The sequence below is a fragment of the Rhinolophus sinicus genome, chromosome 2, assembly GCF_057876585.1.
Source record: "Rhinolophus sinicus isolate RSI-liver-muscle chromosome 2, RSI-T2T, whole genome shotgun sequence".
Lineage (NCBI taxonomy): Eukaryota > Metazoa > Chordata > Mammalia > Chiroptera > Rhinolophidae > Rhinolophus > Rhinolophus sinicus.
Window position 1 is genome coordinate 56,211,558 of NC_142502.1, and position 25,468 is coordinate 56,237,025.

The 25,468-nt window shown below is 35.0% G+C and overlaps 1 protein-coding gene across 1 annotated transcript in view; it reads right to left on the reverse strand.

Moving 5' to 3' along the window:
* Positions 1-3,373: 3,373 nt before the first annotated feature.
* The window catches only part of FHL5 (four and a half LIM domains 5), a 34,835-nt gene continuing 12,740 nt past the window's right edge, over positions 3,374-25,468 (reverse strand). Inside the window, exons 2-6 of the mRNA XM_019743389.3 lie at positions 17,643-17,813; positions 16,627-16,801; positions 15,541-15,710; positions 11,695-11,881; positions 3,374-6,819 (exon numbers count right to left, since the gene is read on the reverse strand). Of these exons, the coding sequence (XP_019598948.3) occupies positions 6,656-6,819; positions 11,695-11,881; positions 15,541-15,710; positions 16,627-16,801; positions 17,643-17,801 (855 nt within the window). The 5' untranslated portion in view covers positions 17,802-17,813 and the 3' untranslated portion in view covers positions 3,374-6,655. The remainder of the gene's footprint in view (positions 6,820-11,694; positions 11,882-15,540; positions 15,711-16,626; positions 16,802-17,642; positions 17,814-25,468) is intronic.

Sequence of the window (25,468 nt, forward strand, 5' to 3'; positions counted from 1 at the left end):
CCACCCAACTGTTTTCCAAAATGGCTGCCTCATTTTACATTCTTGCCAGCAATGTATGAGGGTTCCTGTTTCTCTACATCTTAAAAGCACTTGTTATTGCCTGTCTTGTATAGCACAGCCATTGTAGTCCGTGTGAAATGGTATTTTGCTGTGGTTTTAATTTGCATTTTCCTAATGACTAATGGTGTTGAACATCTTTTTAAGTGCCCAAGACATAAATTCTAAAGGCTTTGTTTGGATAATGCATTAACTAAGATGTTGAACTTAAAAATATAAGTGGAATTTCTAGGAAAAATAATAAAATTATTGTAATCTGTCCATGTAATATTGAGTTGCAGATGTCCAGTGGATAGAGAGAAACAAGGTCTGGAACTCAGAAGAGAATTTAAGGCAGGACACATACATTTGGGCTCAGCTATAGAGAAAAGCCAGTGAAATCATGCAACTAGATGAGTTCACCAGCAGAGAAAAAGCAGAGCAAGAAGCTTGGGAATATTTAGGAATATCTGTTTTAAAGAAATATGTGAAAGATAGTGTACTAGTTAGGAAGGCAGAGTTTTAGGGGACATACGAGAGACTGGTGTCATGGATGCCACTGGTAGAAAAATATTTTATTTTGTTAATGTTAATATTTTATTGTACTTCTTTGCAGAGTTTTTCTTCACACGTAAATAAATTCAGCCACATTGGATATCATACACGTTGTTTTATAATATTCTATTTACACTCAACCCTATGTCATGAATGTTTTTCCACATCACTAAGCAGTCTTAAAATTATTTTTTATTGGCTGCTTTTAAACTATTCTATTGTAAATAGGTACTACAATTAATTTATTATCTTTTATTTTGAACTTGAAGTTGGTTTCTTGTTTGGGGCTTTTTTTAAACAACACTGCAATAAACATTCTAGTTCTGAAATATTTGTGTGGATTTCCAGTGATTTCTCTGTGAAATTCTTAGAAATTGGAATTTCTTGGTAAAGTATGTGAAAAAAATGTAAGGCTCTCTTTATGTACATTGCCAAGTTGCCTTCCTGAAATGCTTTTCTGTATCCAGCAGTGTTTGAAAGTAATGAGCCAAATGTTTTGAACATTAAAAAAAAAAAAAAAAATCATAAACAGGAAAATATTTAACATCATTACTATTTGAGAGGATTTGTTTCCAAGATTGCTCTGAGTATCACCTGATGTGAGCATTCTGTTACTTTTTAATTTTTAAAATTATTTTTTAATAACAATTGGATATATTTAAGGTAGACAGCATGATAATTTGATACACATAGTGAAATGCTTACTACAGTTAGATTTGGAACAGGGAAGGCCAAGATGTTGACTTTGGTGGCTGCATATTCATTGGAGGCATCAGAAAAGTAATTTCCCTTGAGGGAAAGAGACAGATACCAAATTGTAGTACTCAAGCCCATATTTTATCAGCACCTGTTTATTTTGCCCATTTGTTTGCTTCTTTGGAAAATTTTTATTATATAGGAAAAGAGTTTTAAAAATTCAATTTAATTTTCTATAGTTCCAGGAATGTCAATTTTTTAAATCATTCTTTTTTCTTCTATTTCTCCCTTATTTATACTTCCTCAATTATTTCCTGTTTGAGTGCTTGGGTTGGAATTCTCTGATAAACAGCTCCATTAATGATGCTACAGAGACAAGTCAGGGATAGGCTGTCATTTGTATAAAGAATAAGCCTTTGGGATTCTATGTGTGGACTTCCATAAATGTAAAACTTGATTTTTGTTTTTGCACATGGTGGGAATGACATTTAATGTCACTGTTTGAGTCACTGAATGGATGTCTGTTGAGCTCATTAATGTTTCTCATTCAAAGAACCCTTTCTGGACATCTACTTCATAAATTTATTACCATTCCTGGGAAAATATTTGACCCAAATACTCTTTGCTCCTCTGTGACATGGATCATACATAATTCTATCACAGTGAGTGAGCTGTTCACTTTCTCAACCACAGAGATATGTAATCCTGTCGTTCCAAATACACATAAATCCCATTACTTCTTTTATAGACTCCAACTTGAGCATGACTCTCTTGTGTTCCTTTCCCCTCCTTTTTGATTCCTAATTTGAGAAACATCTTCCCCACTGCCATTTTTAACGGTATATGGTCTTAAAGCTAGTCATGTGAGAAAATTCAGAATGTTCAGAATTCTGAAAAAGAACTTTTCTAAATTTCTCTGGATAATGCATATTTAGGGCCATCTAGGAAACCGCATGGATGACTGAGTGGATGGATTCATTTCTTAAATTCTCTCGAATAGTTCAAAAGAAGGCTCTTGGTGTCCTTTTGTTATGTTGGCATAACTGAATCCAGAGACAGTAACTTCGGAGGAGTTGTAAGGTCAATCTTATGACATTTTCCCCATGTCTTGATAGTCTCTACCTCTTCCTTGAAAGAGGACCCCAAAGTTCCCCCAACATGTCTTTACAGGTATCCCAGCTGACTCTTGAAAGGTTTCTGGTAGAATAATGATCTAAAGGTCAATGCTTCTGGGGGAAGAGGTTCAGGATAAAAGTAATATCCTAGCAAGTATAATTTCTGTTGATTTCCTGATTTTTCATTGAAGAAACACAATTCTAAGACAAAGTTTACCTCTTGAGTACCCATGAGAATTTCATTATATTTCAAAGCCATGTAATTTTAAAAATGAACTAGAAATGTTTGGTGAAATATGTTTTCCAACTATTTCTTTGTGACCCACACATTCTGGCATTAAATGAATTCTGAATCTAATGCAGCTTTGGATAGAACCTGACTAGTGTAGAGTAGCTAATGTTTCGTGAAGGCTTGTGTTACAGATACAAATGTTGTTTTAGATAAAATAAATAAGAGTTTAAAACCTCTAAGAGTTTTAACAATATCTCCAGTATAGAAATAAGAAATTAGCAAAAAATAGTCAAAATAGGGAAATCCAATTGAAGTGAGCTATTTGTGATAAAATGTATTTAGAATCCTAAAGATGATAATTAAAAATAAAATAATTCTTAGTTTATAATTTTTAAATTTCAATCACTCTAAGAAAGGGCACAGATGTGATTCACAGAACAGACATTACTGTGTGGGTCAGACAGAATTCATTTATATTATTTTTTAAAATTAATTCCTTGAAATGATACCTGACCATGTAGTTAATTTGGGTGTTGTTAAAATGATGAAACAAGAAGATAAAAGTCACCATACTCCCTTTATCTATTATATAACTAGTAGAAACACTAGGTATATAAGTAGAAACACTACAAAGTTATTCCATACCTATTCTGTTTACTGCACAGTTAATGTAAAAAATAAATATATAAAAGCAATTTAAAAAATATGTACTATGCAAATTTATTTGGCATGAGAAACTTCTAAAAATCACAATTTGTAAAACAAGTAAAAACAATGTTATAATAATGAGCATCTATCTATAAATGTATTTGAGAATAATTTGTGGTCAAATATATCTAAAATAATGCAACAATCATGTTTTATTTAAAATATGAATTATTATTAACATCCCAAGTAGGTTAAAAAGTACTTTTTTTCATAAATTTGAAAAGGTATCACTAACATCAGACGTAATGTATTTGGGTGAATTTTTTATTTGTGGCATTACATTTTGTGGTGATTTTTAAACAAGGCTATTTGTGATCAGTGCTATGCATTTTCACAATGGTTGGCCAATCTTTCACTCCAATGTACAGCATAATTTTTTTTAAGTTACAGTGACTGTGTAAGTTTTGAACTCATGTTTATAGCACTGTCCCACTTCATTCAACTAACGGAAATTGATTGTTCCAAAGTCCATTGGTTAAGTGAAACCCTTGGTCCCCCTACCTGTAGCATGGAAGTAGAAATTATTTTCTACATTTTTCGTTGTCATATTTAACCTCAATGTGACAACATTAAATATTTTGATTTGTTGACTTGCATACTCATCTATATTGACAAATGTAACTCTTGGCCTGCATTACCTATAGCTTTTCTCTTTCACTTCTATTGCACTCACCAAACGTGTTACTGCATTAACTGACCTAGTCTTTGGAAATTAGCTCTCTTCAGTTCTAGGCCACACAGAATCATTAGCATGATCTTTCTCAAATACTGTTGTAATGCTTTTTCTCCTCTATTTAAGGACAGTTAGTAACTTTCTATTTCATGTTATATCCAATAAAACCTTTCATTCTAAGAGTTAATATTTTCCCTTCATCTGACCCTTTCTCTTTTAGCAGTCTCATTTCTTCTTGCTCTTTGGCACAGTTTCTCTGTTACTTCCAAGCCATCTGGTTGTTATTAGGACAGGATTTGCTTCTAACTGACTCCCTGCCCAGGCAGATGCCACTCCTTGAGTAACTGGGAGCCCATGGCTTCCTACAGCAGTCAATTCCATCTTTAAATGGGTCAGAGAGCTTTTCCCTTTACCGACCTGAAATCAATGATAGTATATAATATAAGATTTTGACTTTAATTGCTACATTCCAAGTGTAAAATTATTTATATATAAAAGTCTATATACTTTAGTACATATATCAAAGAATAGCAACATCTCTATCTTGGAAATGATTCTGTGAATTTTAATTGTACAGATTGAGTGCAAGCCTTATCACGTGCATACTCACCCCCCCCCCACACACACACACAGAACAAAATGCCTAAATATTTTCAATTGTTAAACTAAGAAAACATTACATTTCATATGTTTATATATAATTGGTTAACTGAGACAATGTTACATGTTGTATTATATTATAGATCTATCCAGACTTAGAATGGCTTGGTTTTCTAACTATGTAATGTACTATTATTTTCTAGATCATAGAACAATTGGCATATTTAGTTCCACATATGCAATTTCAAACAAATCAGGAAAAATATCAGTGGTTTTCTTATATTTTATAAAGTGAATATTAGAAAATATCTTGACATTGTTAATACAAAAGAAGATAATTATATCTTTCAAATAGCCTACATAGCCCGACTTTTTATTAGTATCTCTAAATTGTTAGCATCTCCAAACGTCCTTGTATTTTACAGTATTTCAAAAATTGTGTTTTCATAATAATGTTCATTGAATCCCTTGTGATGCTATTTCCGTCACTATAATCAGGCACAACATATAATTAGATTTCAATCAGAACCTTTAATGCTATGTAGTAATCTGAGAGCAGACACAATCTATGTGTGTTTCTTCTCCTGACCTCCCTCTACCTTACCCAAGTGACACTTGACAAGGATGATGATTGACTATAGAGAGCAGAGGTAGCTTTCCACTTGTCTTATATAATGTCCAGGGGCAGTTAGGTAAGGTCATCCTCAGTTGAAGTCTGATAGAAAGATAAATGTACGGTGACAAGACTTTTCACTTGGACTGTTACTTCCCTTATGAACAATAAAAACTGACTTAATTTGCAGAATGGATGCTTAGGGTTAGGAATGCACTTCCGCGTCATGCAGGAGGTTAAAGCTCTGGGGCATGGTTGGATGTGTGAGGTGGGTGACACAGGTGTGGATGAACAGCGAGAGAACTCATCTACAGCCCACATTGCTCTCCTCTGCTGCTTTACAGGTCCTGAATTACCAGCAGCAGATTATTCTTTTTCAGTTCTTACTACTACTAGATTTCTTTAAAGCCCACTTTCTTTCCATTAATCATCTATGTAATTTTAGAAGTCAAAATGCATGAGGCTCAGAGCTAATTATGCATGCTATTACGCCTGTAGTTATCTGGATGAAAGTCATGTTCCAACACTCAATCCCTTCCCTAAAACTCATTTCCACAAGTGATGATTTAATGATCTATTTACTTTAAAGCTTTGCCTTTGGGGACAATGATTATCCCAGTTAGCTCATTTGAAATAATAGACATTTTCTTTCATGCTATCTGTAAGTATTTAGAAAAATCATTGTGGGCGTTGAGAATACATTTAATACGAAATGTGTTGAAGATAATGTTTTGACTATCCCCAGGTAGAAAGGACCCCTTCATATCTACGTAGAGTATGGGAACCATAGCATCCACAATTCTCAAATTCCATTGATTAAACATGGGAAACAACCAGCTGAGAATGCAGTGTGGATGAGGGTAAACTGCAGCTTTGTTTTTCAAAGCCAGTATGTATGAGCAATAAAAGAATGATAAAATGACAGAATTCTTAAATGTGATGATTGCTAATCAGTTTTCCCTGATCACTGTTTTTCTATTCATAGCCAGTCTATCACATTATGTATAGCTGGCTTGCTAGGAATGCAAACATTAGTCTCACGTGTGCCTTTTAATTTGATCTCTTAATTTCCTTTTTACTCTGCAGTTTTGAAAAATATCCATCATCAGTAATAATGTCCATGGCTTCTATGTATAGGTTATGTACTTGATTACAATAAAGATATTTTCCTATCTTTCTAACAGCAGAGTGCAGTGTCTTACAAGGAGAGGTGCCTTTGTGATTTAGTATAAATTCATTTCTGTTAGACGGTGCTTTTTTTGAGCTCTTATAATACAGTTGTCAGAATGTGTGCAAAAAACTCTTCCATTATAAACTCTACATTAATATTTTCTAAAAGTTAAGTCAGAAATACTATTTTAACCAAGTTCTGGATTTAGTGAGAACAAGAACAAGGTGGATTTTAGGTGGGGAAGGGCTATCTTCTTCTAGATGTCAGTCTTCACCCCAGAGCCACATTTGCGGCAGAAGATTTCCTCGTTCTGGGTCAGGAAGCCTTCCCCCACCAAGGAGACTGAGCACTTCCCACAGTTAAAACATTCGCTGTGCCACTGGCGGTCTTGAAAGCAGATGAATTTGGCACCTCTGAGACCTGTAAAGGAATTGGAGAGAAAGAATTAATCTGTTTTTTCCATGACTAGATTGAGCATTCTATTCAGGAACTCTTCTAGGAACTGGAGATGCAGCAATGAGCAAGATGCAGCAATGAGCAAGATTTAGGTAAGTAACCTAAAAAAGAATGCAGCTCCCAGTGGCTCTGTGTCCATCTGGGAATGTCACCGATAGGCCAAGTCCCTCCTATGACATCCAGCCTGGTTCCCAACCAAAATTTTCCATCATCTCCAAAAGTAGATAGAATCTGGGTATGCAAAGTACATATTTTTGGAACCAGATAAGGATGGCTAAAACAGATAAGAAAATGCAGTATAGTGCTGTGGGAAGATGGTATATATAGCTTTTCAAGTCAGAGATACCTAAGTATAAATAGCTTTCTCCTTTCTCTCTTAGTGCCCTTGTTTTTCATAGAGGCAAAATTAAGATAAAATAAAATAAATGTATACTTCTCAGCCTGATGTCTGATGTTTAAATGACTTTTAGTTCTCTTCTTTTTCCATGTTTGATTTTACTTAGGATAAAGTGCCATGGTCATATTATGGTTTGTGACACAATTTCCAAAAATCCCAAATAGAGAATTTCATCCAGACTCTCATGAAGCTACCCTAATGTGACGACCTTATTACCTTGTCCAGAGACAACTTCAGCCTAGGCTTGCGATCAAGATCTGTGAATCTGATCACTCTGGCCAGTGAGGCCCTGCTATCTAATGATTAGTTTCTAAGAAGTACCTTGTCAGCCTCCACCACTTCAACTTGGGCCTTGTTGAGGCAGGGGATTCTAATCCTTTTGCTGCGACAGTTGGATATATCTGAATGAATATTTCCATCCGCTGACTGCAGATGGAAACTTCCAGAAAGAAAGTTTAGGAAAACAGATGTACATTTTTCTATATTTTCATGTTTTTCAAGAATGAATAACAATAGGAAATTTTTATATATATAAATAATGTCATTTATGTACAAGGCAGCTCAAATTGGTATTAAATGCATAAAATAGTCTAAATATCAACTTTTTATTTCTTGGGATTTCTGAAACATTTTGGAAAAAAAAACTTGAAATCAATTAACTCAGTGAAAGAGCTAAAACATGGTAGCAGAATTTGAGTCTTCAGTGGGACTTTATCCCTAATTGCAATCCAGGGAACAGTTCAAGGAATTGATTTTCAGTAGTTGTAGAAAAGGAGAAAAGTTCTAGGAATTGGGATGCTTTAGGTTTTGGTCTTTTTTATTTGCTAAGCGATCTTAGTGCTATGAACTTCCTGTGATTTGATTATCATCCATAGAATAAGGCTAAAATAGTTCATCTGTCGATTCACATATAATTTCCAAATGTTCCATTGGGATGGTGAAGTAAAAGGATGAATGAGTATTTTATTTCAGATAAATTCTTTAAATATGATAATAAACTTATTTCCATCCTAGAAATGTCTTTACATGTAATTTATTAGTTCATTGATAAATTTACATCAAATTCCTCTACTTTCCTTTATCAAACTTTTATTTTCCTATTTATGATGCTATTATCACTTTCTAATAAAAGTAAATAATAAACCAATTAAATTTCTAATGTAATTCAAAGCTGCCTGCAAGAATAATATTCTATATATGCTGGCTGCAAGAATAATATTCTATATATATGCATGTAAAATCCTCTGTTTGTAAAACCCATTATTACACATTTAGCATTTTGATGTTCATCCATCTTTCTTGATTTTATTATTAAGCCTGTACAAGTGGCAAATGTAAAAATCATTCTTCTAGAATTTTACAAAGAAGAAAAACAACGGGAGCACATAATAGCAGAAATTTGAGACAGGCCTGACTCATCATGTGAGGTGTTTATAAATTATTTCAATTTTAGATATTTTCACTCTCTCTGGTCATGAGGGTAATTTGCAGTAAGAAACTTTTCCAGGAAAGAGGTCTCTGATACCTGTTTTATCTGGTTTCGTTTATTCCTGAAAATTCAGTATAATAAGTGCTAGCGTTTGTTGAGCACATGAAGATGAACCAGTCACTATTTTAAGCCCTTTACATGTATGAGTTCATATAGCTCTCACCTCACCTTCATGGGGTAGATATTATCATCAACGCTACTTTGCCTACAAAATTTAACAGAGGTCCTGCCACTTGCCCAAATCAGCCAGCTGGTGAGTGGCAGCTCTGGATTCAATCCTAGGCCATTTGGTTTAAGAGTCCACGCTTTTAACTGTACCAAATTATGTCTGAATTTATCTTTTGTAAAAAATATAACCCAAAACATTAACATTCTTTTCTGAAGGAATTAATGTTTGAAACTCCATTCAGTCAAAGGAGTTGAAAGAAAGCTAAAATGTAATCCATTTCAACTCCTTATTTTGCAAATAAGGCAAATGAGGACCTCAGAAGTGATTTACTCACTGTCACACTGGTCATGGGCAGAAGCAAGACCAAGGTAATTTACTCTAGTACAGAGTACTTCTCACTCCAAAGTTTGATTGGTTAATCCTATCTTGGAGGAGGAGAAAAAAATCTAGTTATGCCTTGAGTTTGTTCAGATGAATCAAATTCATTGTGATGGGATTAAACAAAATTATACCTGATGACTTACAGATTTAGTTAATATAAAATAGTATTTTGAAATCATTCTAATATAGTTCCTTAGGGTGACATATTGGTTACATAATGTGCAACTTTCAGAAGATAAATATATGGCAGTATAAGAATTCCCTATGGTACATTAGTTCAAATAGCTCAGTGTTAAAGAAGCACTACTATAGGACTTACATATATGTCTAAGAGTCAGATACAAAAATATTAAAGTGTAAGTTGCAAGTTTTTGTAGGCATTTTAGTCTCTGGTATCTCTGTCACTGAGCTAAAGGAAAATTAACGTAATTATCAAAAGACAGATTATTTTAAAGTAAATACATAGTCCTACATTTGGATTACTTTTTGGGTCAAATCTCTGCTTCCTGATCATCCTTACATTACACGCAGAGCAATGTGATTTTTCTGTCTGAATCTTAAAAAGCTGGGCTCGGTGATCGACCAGCAAGAACCCATCAGAAAAAAATTAGTTAGACAGATGAATCTGTTATGGATCGGAATTGAAACTCATTAAGTTCAGGGCTTGTGTAGGCTCTTTGCAGACTAGTATTAGCTATTTGGATCCCCACAAAGTTTTCAAACCCATTTGAGTCGTTTAACTTTCTCATTTCCTCACGGAAGCCCCTTTTTTCCTGACTAACTCATGAAAAATGTTCTAGAATAAGTAGACTGAATCTGTTGGGTTACGATTGCAGATTCTACTAGGAGACTTTGGAGCTCCAGCTACTGTTGCATTTCTGGAAGTCCCATTTCCTAGCTAAAACCAGTGAAGACAATGGTTTATTCTCTTGACTGCAGGAACTGCCAGATGTGTAAAAGGCAGGAGAGTAGAGTAGTTAAGAACCCAGGCTTTTGAGCCTGATTGTATAGGATTACCAGAGCAAGTACGCGAAAGGGCTGAAAGGTGACTAAGTGATGAAAACAAGGTATAAGGAAACAGAGGACATGGCCATACATTATGGGGTAGCTGCTTAATTCTACATGGCAATGACCAGGCCAGGGACTGTGACGGTAATTGACTCACCCCTGTCAGGCTCTTTAACTTTCGGCTGCGAGATGGATTTTATATTACATTACATTACATTACATGTTTCCAAACATGTGCAGGCCACACAATACATGCCTGCTGGCCAGATGTAGCCTATGGGCAAGTGTGAGATTCTGAAAAATATGGCTCCCCCTATAAGCAATCAGGACCGGACTCTTTCCTCGGGTAATTCTTTCTCTCCCCTTGCAAGTCAGTGAAAGCCTGTCAAGCTAGGTTTGCAACGAAGCTGTTTTCTTTCTTTAAAGATGCATGAAGATTCAACTTTTATTTTGTGATATATTTGAATGTGGAGGAGGAGGACAGGGATACAATAATCTTTAATTCGATGTTACATAAATTGAACTAAAAAAATGAAATATGATCTAAGAATACTAGGAATGGGAAGTTAGTTCTGCCACATTATTCAGTGACTGTAAGTTGCCTAAAGAATAGTTGCTGGATTTCTCAGGTGTCTCGTTAGCTTCGGTTCCTTTACTATAGGATTAACATTTTAGAAGTGTCTCTGGGGAAAATATAATGCATTTCTCGCTTTGAAAATCTATTTAACACAGATTGAATTACCATTTATGTTATTTTCAAATCATGTCACATGTGCTTTGTTTCTTCAGCAGAAGGCTGTCTTGTTTTATTTCATCTATTTATAATTAAAACTTATTGCAAGTAAATGGAGAGAAAAGGGAATAATACATTAGAAGCATATTAAAATAAAATTTAATCAATTCCTAACCTATGCTACCCTAATTAATACAGCTTTGGATTTTTGTGTAATAGTGATATTTATTAAAACTTTTTCTATTTTAAGGTCCCTTCACCCTTGTTTGGAATGAAGCTGGATTTTGATTTCTAAGAATCTCTTCCTTCCACTCAAATCCTTAAAGATCTAACTCCGATATCCTCATGAAGGTCTTCTCTGTCTTCTCAGCTCATCCTGCTCTCCTCCTTCCCTGGGCTATTATATTACTTAGAGTCAGGTCCATTATGCTTAGCATTGATTACCCTCCACAGAGCATAGCTGTCCTAATTATACTCTATACTTGCCTTGAGGGGTCTGTGTAATATTTACATTTATAAATGGGTACCCATGTGTGTTTAGCTCAAAAGGAAACATAAGGAAAAGATTACCCATTTTTACATGCATTTCCTAAATTAACTCTATAGTATTTACCTAGTCATAACTATCTCATGGTAGGACCGTATTAAACTGAAGAACTCACCAGTAATGGGTTTGGTGCAGGCTGAACACATTTTGGCATAGAGACGGTTGTAGCAGTCCAAGCAGAATGGATAGTCATCTTTGGACATAAACTCTTCTTCACAGAGCTCTTTTCTACAGCCACTACACAGAAAACACTCTTTATGCCATGGCTCATCACGAAATGTTATCTCACCTGAAGTTATCACCTGCCAAAGGACCACAAAAAAGACAAAGACCGTGGGAACCATTACAATTCAGACCTTTTGTGATTCTGTCCTATGTCCACAAGTGGTTCTTTAGGCTACACAATCACCCTGTGTCAGGATATTCTTTTCCTACGATTTTTTGAATTGATACGAGAAGCAAAAGGTTATAGGGATTAAATTGAATTGGTGAGAAATATCCTAATTTCCCCCCATAATGGAACAGAAAAGAAGCAGGGTCATAATTGATCTAGAAAGATGAAAGCAAAGGTGGCTCTTGATTCCTTTGTTTATCTTTCTATGACTTTCTTGTTGGTCTTCAAAGACCTGCCAGTAGAGCTAAGATATTCCCTATACCATGCTCTTATTTCCTGATTTACCTTCTAAGGATGCTGAAAAAAGCTTTTTCCATTACGCCAGGTTCAAGAATATCCAGCAACGGCAACTCTGAATGGAATTGATAAGCACCGTCATCTACTAATGACTAAAATTTCTTGTGTTTTTACAGTCCTCAGCCCTGTATTAGGCTGACCTCTTAATATTCTCAATAAACTTATACAGTAGAGACTAGTATTTTTCCCCCTTAAGAGATGAGCAATTGCTTTGGGTTAGAGTGGTTAAGTCACTTGCCAGTATCACAGAGCTAACATTCAAACCTGCACAATCTGACTCCACAGCCTGTGTTCCTAAATATTAATATAATTCCGAGGCAAGATTACTTTGTACTGGTAAACAGTTTATAAGTCTTTGTTGAATGAATTAATAAACAGCAAGGGAAAAAGTGTTTGGAAAGCAACTCCAATATTGTATCTAATACAAATCGGATACTGTGGGCATATGTGTGAGTTTTTAGCTTTAGGCCTCTAAGTAATTAACACTGGTTGTACATTGAGCCTTAACGTATGATGTGCTGGCATTTTGTGAGAGAAGGTTATTATTCCTTCATAATATAGTATTTTTTCTAAACCAGTTTAGTCCATGGATTCTACTTTTCAAAAGGCAGAGACAGATTCTTTCTTCAGAATCAGATGGGCAAATATTGGACACTTCTTCTTGTGTGCCACTTTTTAAGTCATAGAGTCTTTCAAATCCATGGCTACTGAGCTCATGGAGTAGCTGTGGAACCTGGAATGTGTTCATGTAAATAAATGTCTTATAATGACTGAAGCAATGTGGTAATCAGAGATTATTCATGAATTGTTCGTATTCAAATTGACTAGATACAGAAAATATAGAGCATATTCTAAGCCATTATATTGTTGATGAGTTAAAAAATGTTATTTGTCTATGATATGGACTTTTGAAAAGATTATTCTAAAGATATTTCAAAATCTTACAATAAATATATTAAAAATTAAATATATTCAAAAGAAAAGTTATTTTTTCCTAAAGGAATAAAGTATACTATCCTAAATAAGTAAATGGGAAAAATAATGGTGTGTGTGTGAACACAAGCAATTTAAAATACTCCCCACTGACTTCAAATGCCTTACAGCAAGCACGGCAGAATCTAAGATTCCTTTGATTTGTTTCATCAAATGGTTAGCAGGCACTGCTTCAAAGATGCAAAACTTGAAAAATGTATTCACAGCAAAATAAAATTTGGTATGTACAGCAAAGACTGTTTAATTAAGGAGAAGAAACTTGGAACATTAAAAATAGTTTGCTTGCGATTATGTTCCTTTTGAAGAAGCAGAGGGACTAAGATAAAGTCTGATACCTAAGCTTGGTTTGTGCCGCTGATTGATCCCAGGATTTAGAACTACTTTCTTCTCTGGCAAAGTCGAGATAATAATGATTTTGTGCTCAGTAGATGACAGCTGATGAATCGCAGAATACTCTCTTTTAATTTTGAGAAGTTAGAATTTAAAGCATTGATAGTTTGAGGTTACTTGCTGTTTGGTAGAAAATAAATTTTAGTTTCACAAAATCTATGAAAAACGTACTAAGGGGGCCTGATCGTCAAGTAGTTTTTTATCTATTTTGTTTTATATTTGGTCTTTGCAACTAATTGTTTTTCTTCAGTTTGGATCATCTTGATCAGAAACATTTATATCCAGCTTTCCTTAAAGAAAGTGTAGTTTAAAAAATTAAATAGAAAATAATCTGGCATGTCATGATCTGTCTACTACCTAATGTAAACATATCATAAATTTTTGATGATTTCAAATCCTGTCCTAAATATAGGACAGTCTTCCATAACCTGAGAAACGCCAGTGCTTTGGCTTCAGATGTTGCTCAGAACTTGATGTTCTAGAGACGTTCCTTTCTTGAATTTTTATACCATTGAAAGAACTTTAGATGATTTTAAGATAATTCCCACAAGTCTCAGTAATGTTTTAGCATAATTCTTTAAGAAACATAACCTAAAAATGGCCAACTTAGTTGTCCCTTAAAATAGTGAGATTAAAATAGATACAATCTGTCCATTGTATTTCCAGCATCTGTTTCTAAACGTATGTCTTGACTTTGGTAATTTTTTGGAGCTTCACATGTCTCAGGGTCATAGGGTCTGACTGTTGTTTGTAAAGTCATTTTCTAAGCCAGTGCTCCTGGTAAAGTAGTGGAAATCTCCGGGAAGAAGATAGTTTTATATTATGTTACAATTATTTGTACATTTCAGCCATCATTATAGTGTAATTTAATAATTATAACTTGGGAGTTTTTTGATGCCTTTCAAATGTAGTAGTAGTATTTTAAACATACCTAGAAAATTACTGTGTGTGTGTTTGTGTGCACATGTATGTTTGTATATGCATTTGTAGAAAGTGGTAATGAGACCTCTAGCTGTCCAGATGCAAGCATACAAAAGGTCTCAAGAGATCTGCTGACGTAGCCCATAGATCAGAAGTGTTTAGAAACCACTGTACTAATCCAACATGTTTTCATGATTCAGCTTTCTCCTAGCAATTTATAGTGCTATTTTAAACTTATGATGCCTCACACATCAAGGATTTCTTTGAGAACATCAGTATATATTTTATGGACTACAGACAGATTTTATCAAGATGATAGAAATGAGAAACTTTTTCACAGAAAAGCTTAGAGGATAAAAAAGAATTGGACAAAGTTTACTTGAAAAAAACTGACTATTTTCTATTGGAAAATATGTTTTGAATGAGTATCCAAGTCAATACTCTGGAACTGGAAGTAAAGGAAACCACTCAAAGCCTTCTTTCTAATGAATTCCCCTGATCAGATCATCTCTTTCTTGAGCCTACACATCTACTCTTTAGAAACATTAAAGCTTCAAATCCACAAGACATTTACATTGCTGAAACATAACATGAGAAGTTAAACATCTTGTTTAAATTTGTTCACGTCATCACTCTGTGAAACCAATCTATATTTCTCTGAAACTAAATGGATAAAAAATTATTTTATATAAAATATTTTGTATTCAAAGAGAGATGTGTGCCCTCTGCAGCAGTTAATGGAACTGGAATATTAAATTCACGTACTGGATGGAATTTTATGGTGATAAAAATAGATGGCCATCCTCACTGTGACAGGTAATGCTTTGGGACATGTTGGAATTCAAATTAGCATGAATGTGTAAAGACAGATTAACATGATAGTATTATTTCGTTCCAAATATATAGTGTGGCTAAAAAGCAATGGTCTGGAAGGTTCCACAAGCTTCATCCTCTTTAGATAATTACCTTTTTACAAAAGCTGCAGTAGTGAGCAAACTCCTTCTGAAAACATGGCACACAATAATAGCCACTCTCTTTGGAAATCAAGGGTTTAGTTCCTATTGGCTGCCGGCAAAGCTCACACACAAAGCAGGTTTCATGCCAGTAGTTTCCCTTAAATTCCATTTTGCGGGAACCTGTACCCCAAAAGTAAGAATCTGTTAGTATTTTTTAAGCAAAAACATGCCAAATTACTTAAAATGTATATTTTAAATTTAAGATTATAAATTAATTGTCTGTATAAAAAAGAATGTTTTCTTGGTTTCCAAAACATTTATCTAAAAAAAAAACAGTAAATAGAGTTCAGCGATGATGATGAATCAATCATCTTTCAGTGAAAACTCTAGAAGCTACAATTTTGAGATGTGAACATAGTATAAGTGGAGATTCTGAAAGGCTGCATGTGGTTTAGGTAAAATGGGCCATAATCATCATTACAGGGATATTAGGAATGCCAGGGGGCACAAACTCCTGAGATTGATGTTGTGCAGTTACGGTCTCCTAGAAAATCTTTAACTCCATGATAAGAAAATGAGAGAATCGTGTTCTCATGCTTCTATCCATTGAGAAGAGGATCAAAAAATAGAGAATTAGTGCTTGCCTAAAAGTGTAATGATTTACATGGATCCTTCTCTTCCCTGAGAGAAAATAAAGATGACTGATCCTCAAATCAGTTGAGGGGGTCAAGCTACAAAATGGTGGTTGGCCCCATTCTCCTGTGCTAGATTATGCTTTTTGATGCCTTTGGTTATGTCTAGGACAACGTATTTAATGCAGTGTTAGTATTATTGTTATAGTTTCTCTTTATTCTATGGCTCAGATTCTGTTTCAACATGTTTCTTTAGGTTTATGAAAATAAACAGAACACTATAATTTACCTGTTCAAAACAGAAAGAAGAATCTTTTTGATTGTATAGTAAATGAGATCAAGAGATAGCAAGAAAGATCTCTTTCTCAAAAGTAGGGTTTCTTAGCTACTGTATTCTTCCTGTGCTTGAGCCTAATTCACAGCATTGTACTTCCAGCTACACGGGAAGTCCCTTGTGATCTTACCAGGCATGATGGTCTTCTTGCAGTGGAAGCATTTGGAGGAGCACTCATTAGAATAGCACTCAGAGCACAGCAGGCGCTCATACTTGGTAACAAAAGGCTTTTCCACCAAAGACTGATTGCATTTGGTGCAATTGAAGCATCCTTTATGCCAGTGCCGGCCTTTGTAATAAAGATCCTTCGAGACAAGGGATAAAAGTTAATTAAATGCGCTTGCAACATAACAGGCCATTTTCTAAGATAAAACTGAACATTCCTGGGACTCTGCTGCCAGTACTTGTGCTGGTAGCTTGAGGGAAAGTTGTTACTGATACTATTACCCATAGAGAGGAGAATGTCTGGGGCAGTTAAGAGCTAAGGACTGGGGCTTTCTTGGTTGGTCACTAAAGACAGATGGAAAATAAATGGACTCCCCTCTTTCTTCAAATTTCCTCTACCTTCCTTTTATGAGCAAGAGAGGTTATTCATGGGATGATTTTTACTTTTAGGTTTTCATATCCTATTATTGCTTGAGATTTAACTAAACAAAATCTCAACATCACCTAACTAAAAGAAAGGCAAAAAAAAAAGAAGAAGAAAAAGAAAAAAAATACAGTAATGTGCACTGTGGGATGAATAGGCTGTAGCTGTGAAAGGTATCAGGGCACACTGGGTTTAGTGGGGGTAAAGCCAATATGAAGTCATAAAATACAGATTTTTGAATTGTTACACATCCAAGTATGTATTTATTCATTCATACTCTTGTCATTCCAGAAATAACTCAACATTTTGGCTGTGTAACTTTGGGCAAATAGCTCAACTTCTTTAATATTTAATGTCTTAAACTATCACCTAGGATCGTTGAGAAGATTAAAGTTATATTTCATAGTGCAAAGCATAGTACCTGGAACTCGATTGATGGGAACTTATATCCAGTAGCAGAGCAATAGAGTATTAAGAGTCAACTAAAGGGAAAAAAGGCATTCCAAAGCATGTGTCTGTTCATATGCAATAATTCTGTGAATTGAGGTAAGACTTACCGTGGAATCTGATTCAATTGCTTCTTTGCACTCCTCACAAAAGTTAGAAAAGACACGATCATAACATGAAACGCAGTATGGATTTTCATCCTTTAGTACATATTTCTTCCCAAGAAGTGATGTGGTGCAGTATTGACAGTCGAATGGAGCAGTTGTCATTTTGGTTCAATCCTTGAATAAAAAAATGATTCATGTATATAAAAGCAAATTTTATTTATAAGAGAAATTATAAAACCTCAATACAATATGAGTCAAGCACTTGAATGAATTTATATTTTCTTAAGAGAAAATCCACCAATTTAGGAAAATATCCTGCAGTCATGGTGACACTTGGAGTAATTTAGGAAAGGTCACTCTTCCATCTTGGCTCTTCCTGTGTATTGTGCTAACAAAATGCATCAAGCCAGCAGCCAGATTGTAAAACACATATTGCCTTCATCATTCACTTAATGTGGAATTCAGTGAGAATGTGATATATGTTGAAATAGGATGGTTTCATCTCAAGGATATAAATATGAACTGTTAATAGGACTTTCACTGTCATCACTTACTATCTTGCTGGAGGGTTCTGGATGCAGACTTCCATGGAAATAATAACAGTCATTTTTATTCTAACTGAAATAGAAATTAATAATCAAATACATTGCTTTTCCTAGGCCATATTTTTATTTCTCAAATCTTTAGTGGATATCTAATGAGGATTCTGCAGATTAGTCCTAAGATCTTCCTGTACCATATACTCTCCCTTGGGATATCTCCCTACCTGTGGCTTCAACCCCCCCAAATAGTCTGTTGACTCCAAAACCTCTAGCTTTAGCTTGTGCATAACTTGACTCCTGAGCACCTCTATTTAAATGTCCCACACTAAGCTGGTCAAATAAAACTCCTCAGCAGGTAGGATTCAGTTGAAGTGCCAGGTCTCTGTGACTGCTGTTGAGCAATTGCCAGATGTGGAAGTGCAGGTAAAATCATCAATGGTAGAAAGAGCTCTAGGCTTCTTTAGCCTTTAGGGCTAAATTAACTGTACACTGAATGAATAATAACAACAGCATCTTACAGAATGAAAAACTGATATGAAATATAAAGCCAAGGCCAGGATAAGAGTGATAAAAGTGAACTGGCATCTTCAAATGCTTAACCACGGAGCTGGGAGGACTGTGGGTGGAGCTGGGCCCCTTGTTAGCTCTCTGGTCCTGACTCCCTGTTGGACTTTGTGGTAACTACTGGGGGAGGCATGCGGATTTATAGAATAGCCATCTTGGAACCGGGATTATTCTTCACATGGGCAACCGGTTGTCGCCCCAGGTTGGAGGTGTGTGTTCCCGCGCTGCAGTGGTGGGTTTTGTTTCTTTTTATTTTCCCTAATAAACTGCTCTTTTGGTGGATTTTCTGAAGAGTTATTTTTGCCAGTCGACAGGTGTTACTTTGTAAATTTAGCCATTAAAGAACAAAAAATATAGATTTCAAAGGGTTTACCTGTACATGAGTTTTTCATTGTCACCAAAAGCAGTATCACTGATTTTCTTTGAAAATGAGATTTGTCATTTCTGGACTTCCTGGAATATCTTAGGAGCTGTGAATATTTTCTAATTTTCCACCTCAGAATTTTTTTTTTTTTAATTTTAGCAATATCAGAAAATCAATGCATTATTATGACACTTTTACAGCATTTTAAATGCTAATTTTTCTTTGCTACATTCAAATGGTAGTTGCATATATTTTACCTTCTTTTATTTCAATAATGAAGTTTCCAGCAGAGTGTCTTGCTAAATATACACTGTCATTAACTCTGTGCATAGCAGTTTTGCTATATTTTTCTTCACGAAGATAGAGAAAAGACTGAGGATTTGAAATACATGACTCTTTTCCAAGGAAATATGAAAGTTCCCAATGGAACATACCAAAATTATCTGCAAGGAACATTGAATTCTGAATTTGATTAATTCCACAGAAATGTCCCTTCCTAGTGAATACAAACACATTCCAAGAGCTACTGAGGGCTTGGAAACAGGAGGAAATAGATCTGATTCCCTTGAAAGATTTTAAAATGTGAGTTTTATTCATATTTACAGTGATCAAGTGTTTATCTCTTAATAGTGAAATAAGACATATACCTTTAACTTTCATCACTTAATATGGAAAATGCCATTTTCATAATTAATATTGATTTAATCTTAGATGTATATGAATATAATAACACCATGAAGCATGACTTCTCAGGACCTGGAAACTATTTCCATTTTGTAAGACTTTTAGTATATTATAAAATGAAGAAACAACAAAAGACTTACAAAATTTGTAAAGGGTTTCAAATATATAGGAAATGTGTAATTAACTAAGCCAAATTGTTATTCCTTATACTTTGCATATATGTTAGAAACATTATTTTCTGTATACCATGTTTAACTTTTTAAAGGTTTTTAAAAATGAGTGGATGATAAATAAGTGGAAGTAGTATGTATTAAACCTTCCTTTCCTTGTTTGTCAACAGAGAAATAATCCAAATGGGTGTAGCAATATCCAGAGAAGGGCTTTGCATTCTGATGGTGGTCATGGAACTTGTCCCAAGAATGATCTGGGGTGCTATAGGCTAATGCAAAGGGTCAACTGCTGAGGGGGACCATTATAGAAGCAAGAAAGGTGAGAGTGAACAGTAAAGTCTCTCTCTCTCTCTCTCTCTCTCTCTCTCTCTCTCTCTCTCTCTCTTTCTCTCCCTCTCTTTCTGTCTCAATACTCAGTTACCACGGAAATGTGCAAAGCAAGGGTATGGTTCCAATATACATGAGCTTCGTACACGAGCATCATGCAAATCAAGGACAACCTGCATGCATTCTAGCTATAGATTGATTGCAAGTTTTAAAAATGAGAGGGGGTTCCTTTCTTATGGTGGAGTTGAAATGTATTAGGATATAATTTGGTCATTCTGGTTTCCAATAATGTGTCTATGCTGACGTGTTTTTGAGGAATTTTGTTTACTTGAGGGAGTTGAATTAACCATATATCCCTTATTGTAAATATCAATTATAAGTTACTACATTGATTTGACTACAGCTTTTTGTTCCCCATAAATGAGGCAGGTAATCATTTATAAAATTATTACATTGATTAGATGTCTTAAAATAGGTGACATATAATAAATGGTATTTAAGATTACTTCTTTTTCTAATGCATGATCTATAAGTTTTGCTTACTAGATGCACATAGTGCCATAATCACGACTTTTGCATATACAAGTGTCAAAGTGCACGGTTCTTTAATTTAAAGTTTGCTTTCTGTCTTAATTTTCATCTGGTTACTCACAGTAGCTTCAGTAGCCTGTATAAATACATCTATGCTCATCTAAATGTGCTGCAAATGCCCATTCAGGTCTTTCATTGATTCAGTAAAGCAAATTTGTTTCTGCTTTTCTTTAGGGAAGAAGTTGAAAGAATTTAGAGCCAAATGGCATTAGGAATATTAAAATGTTCTTGGGAAATGTTAGTAGAAAATATTGAAATATTTGAAACATATTTGATTGATATACTAAACTTGGATGGAGAGAGAAACTGGATGAAGAAACTTAATTTGAACTATACCTAGCTGAATTCACCTGTGGTCATTTTCCTTTTTAGGATTTTAATCTTAATTGTTGCTCTGAGGGTAGACAGAGGGCTGATGGCCAGTCAAGAGCATTTGGAAGCCTCATGGAGTAAGGTGTAATGCTGTATGCTCTAGAAAGAGCCATTGGAACCATCCACAGTGCCTAGTTATACGAGCCACCTGACTCCTAAGGCAACTGTTTCAGTCATTCTCTTCTTCCCTCCCTCCATCCCCTACACATCTTTATTGGGTACCACACATCTTATGGATTCCACTTCAGAAGTAGCCATTGAATCCTAGCTTAGGCCCTCCTCATATGTCTGCTGGACTGCAGTGGCTTACATCAAACTGAAGATATTATTAAAGATTTCTTACTCTGTTGAGTGGAACCAAGCACATTTCTAATACATGACTTTTGTTCTCTTATGATAAGTTCAATTCCCCCCCGGGAGTCCCAGAATATACTCCACAATGTTCAAAAATCTTTCTCAGACTCATCTGATCATCTCCTTTCCCTGGTGAAAAACCTCCAACAGTTCTTCTTTGACTACAGTCTAAACTCCATCACTTAGTACAGAGATCCTTTACTAGCTTGTCTACTTAGCCTACTATTTCTCTATCCCATTCCCAATACTGAACTCTCTCTCTCTCTCTCTCTCTCTCTCTCTCTCTCTCTCTCTCTCTCTCTCTCTCTCACACACACACACACACACACATTCACCTATGCTTTGGCAACTTCCCATGACTTCCTGTTCTTCAAATACATTATGTCCTTTTATGCCTTTGAGCCTTTGGACGCGGCTTTTCTTTCACCTCTAACAGCCCTCCTTCTTCTCCTCCACCGACCTTATCCATCTGATGATGCCCCTCATTGATCAAGGTTCAGTTAAAAATCCTTCTCTCAGTAGCATTCTCATGCCTCTCAGGACATAGTTGCTCTCCTTAATTCCTTCATAGATCTCTTTTTCTTTTGCCACATTTTGTAATAGTTTGTTTTGCCTCCAGTATAAAGGAATTAAGAATTTGTATGCTGTAAATTTACTTGAGTAGTGGATTAATTTATTACATCTGTGGTAGATATGTCAAAGGACTGAGAATAAAGGTTAGAGAACAGGAGGTAAAACCCTAAGGGTCTGTCCATGGCAAGGAGAAGTTTTTCACTTTCCCTGTGAGGACAGATGAAGACAGTTGGAGAACTCTTTGAATAATAGCTGAGGAAGATATAAAAGAAACAGCAGAAGAAGGTGGTTGATCTGTTATTATTAAAAGGTTTTTCCTCTAAACTAGTGGAACCAATAAGCTTCCATTAACAGTTTTCAAACTGTTTGATCAGGTACTTCAATTTTCTGTTGGAAGCTATACCAGCCTTTCTGGATCTGTGCACGTGACATTCCGAAACAAATCATGACTTTACTGAGATTGCAAGGTCTTTGTCTTCTGATATATTAGCTGGAATGTTGTTTGACTGAAATGTTATTTGATTGACTGAATTTCACAAAATTTAGGGGAGTTAAATAAGATATATGAAAAAACAAACCATCCAGAATCTGCGTAAACTAGGCCAGGTGGGATAAGTATATGTTCTACAGCAGAAATGTTTAAAAGTCACGTATTTTTAAAATATGAAGGAGTTAGAGTAATTAGTAAAGAAGTTCTACTTTTACATTTTACTTTGGTTTGTTTTCCTGGTTCTGAGGATGGAGTTGAGCAGAACTATGTGTACTTCCTTCCTTCTCTGTGGTTTTCTTGTAACCCAAGACATAACATTCTGAGAAGAGCATTACATTAGAAATCAGAAGCTGTAGATTGTTGCACTGGGCACTTTAGCAGTAGCATCTAACTTAGCTACTGTTATGGAAACCATTCAACCTGTACAGCACTTCCTTCCCTTAACTGTGAAATGAGAACACTATCAGTTGCTTACGATCCCACTCTAGGATCAAGTGAGACTTCAGAATGGAAAAGTAATGGTAAATCTGCTGTCAGTGTACTTGCCTTGATGGAACATGTGCAATGATAACTGTAGTTCCCATTTATAAAAAAGAGGCTATTTTCTTCCCCCTCACACATGACTTTTTAAAAACTCAGTAAACAATGTTAAAAATAACGAAAGCCATAACTTCAGGCCATCAATCAAAAATAACCTAAAACAAGCACCACAGAATTGTGGTGGAATGTTTGAAATTAGTCTTTAGGGATATATTTGCAAGCCCAGTTTGTTGGAAGCTGAATGTCTTGTGTAGAGAGGTCAAAGAGGAACTCTCCTGAGAGCTGAGGAACTATTCTCCCATGAAGCAAAACAGCTGACTAGAGCTTTCCATCTGGTTAATTGGTTCTGTGGATGCCAACAAAGAAAAAAAGTGTTTTGTATGATTTTTTTGCAGGGATTCCATTCCGAATCACGTAATTACGGCAGCTATTACTGAAATAGCAGTAAAATATAGTTCATGGTAATGTATAAATATAACCATATTTTATCGAATATTGTATTCTTTACAAATTGTTTTTTTTAAAGTAAGACTCTTAAAATACATGTACCATCCTTGACTTTTATCCTCACTGGGATATAAGAAAAAAATTCAAGACAAAAAGAGCATTGCTTTTTAACATGAAAGTGGATTATTTATTTAGGTCTATCTCGCCAGATCCCAACTTTGCAATTTTAAACCCATCATTAGGCTTTGCCTTTGCAATTTTGATCCCAAAGGAACTACAACCATTGCACTAGGTTCTTCCCTTCTACTCCTTGAAAACTGGCCATTATGTCTGTAAAAGGGGTTCTGGGAGGGCAAATCTAGTTTTTCGTTGGCCTCGGGGTCTCCTCAAAGTCTCGACTGAGGTTCTGATTTAATGCTAGGGTTTTGTATATACAAGAACTGAACTAAAAGAGATAATTTATCTAAAAGTATGTAGCATAGGGTCAGCTCATGGTAGAGGCAGGATAAGTTTCTTGTATATGAATCCTCCAAATTAACCCATTTTTTCCAGCGATGGAGACTACGAGGACACTGCAGGTCTAATATAAATATGAGAAAGTATTTCCCCCACCACTGGCTTCTTGGAAAATTGAACAAATACTTTATGAAATTCCCAAGTAGAGTAATTGTACAATTTGTTTGTTTTTGGTCTTCCTTTCTATTTGAAGATCACTTTCTCGATCACACTCATTAACTATTATCAGTATCTGAACCCTAGTAGCCGTTTTCTTAGCAGTACACAGGGAGGTCCATGGATCCATCTGTCTAACACTGTTTCCACCTGCTTCCCCTTGCTGTAATAACAAATGAAAGCTTATTTGGCAAAAAGCATGATTTGTCGTCATTGTAAAACCTACGTCTACTGAGGAAGGACTACATCTGTAACCTGGCCCACATCTATAACACATACTACCAAGTGAATAACCCCCACAGGGCCAGGTATTTGAGTTCTCAAGATCACATAAAAAAATATGCTGTCTAGGAGAATATTCTAGGGAACATACTTCATCGAAGAGGAACAACAATATCTTTTGTAACTGTTTTTACTTGATTAGTTTTGAGTTTAACGTCCTGTGATATAGGACATTATAAATTTATCCCTGTAAAACCAAAGTGGCTATTTTATTTTTCTGGACGTTTTAAAATAAATTCCAATTTCCCTCCATAATGAGTGATAAGAAAATTCAATCCTTACTCAATTAACTCACCTTAAAAGGATGACAAGGAAATTCAATTTAAAAGTGGCTTGAAAGCAGGTTAGGTTAATAACCATGCATCCAGGAATTCAGAGGAGCTGTGCTCCAATCTCTACAATACAATTGATTCATAGTAATCCTATAGAGTCTTGAAAAACCAAAAGTACATACTCTTTACAATATAAGAAAATCAAGCAAAAATTACTTTCTATGATTTTGTTTTAAACAAATATGCTTTTTAAATTTAAGAAATGAATCATTTTTATTTTGACAATACAGAGATCATATTAGAAACTGTCCAATAAAATGAAGAGGGTGCTTCATTTGGAGGGTGGTGAATTCTTTGTCTAATGGAACCTATAAAGTAGTCATTTATTTATTTATTTTTAACTTTTAGTGAATTTTAATGTTAATGTTGATAATTTTGACATTTTATTTGATTTTTAAGATTTTATTAAAAATATAGCTACCATATAATATTATATTAGTTACAAGGGTTACCATAGTTATTTGACATTTAATTGCCTAAAAAAGTGATCACCATGGTAAGTCCTGCAACCATCTGACACTGTAC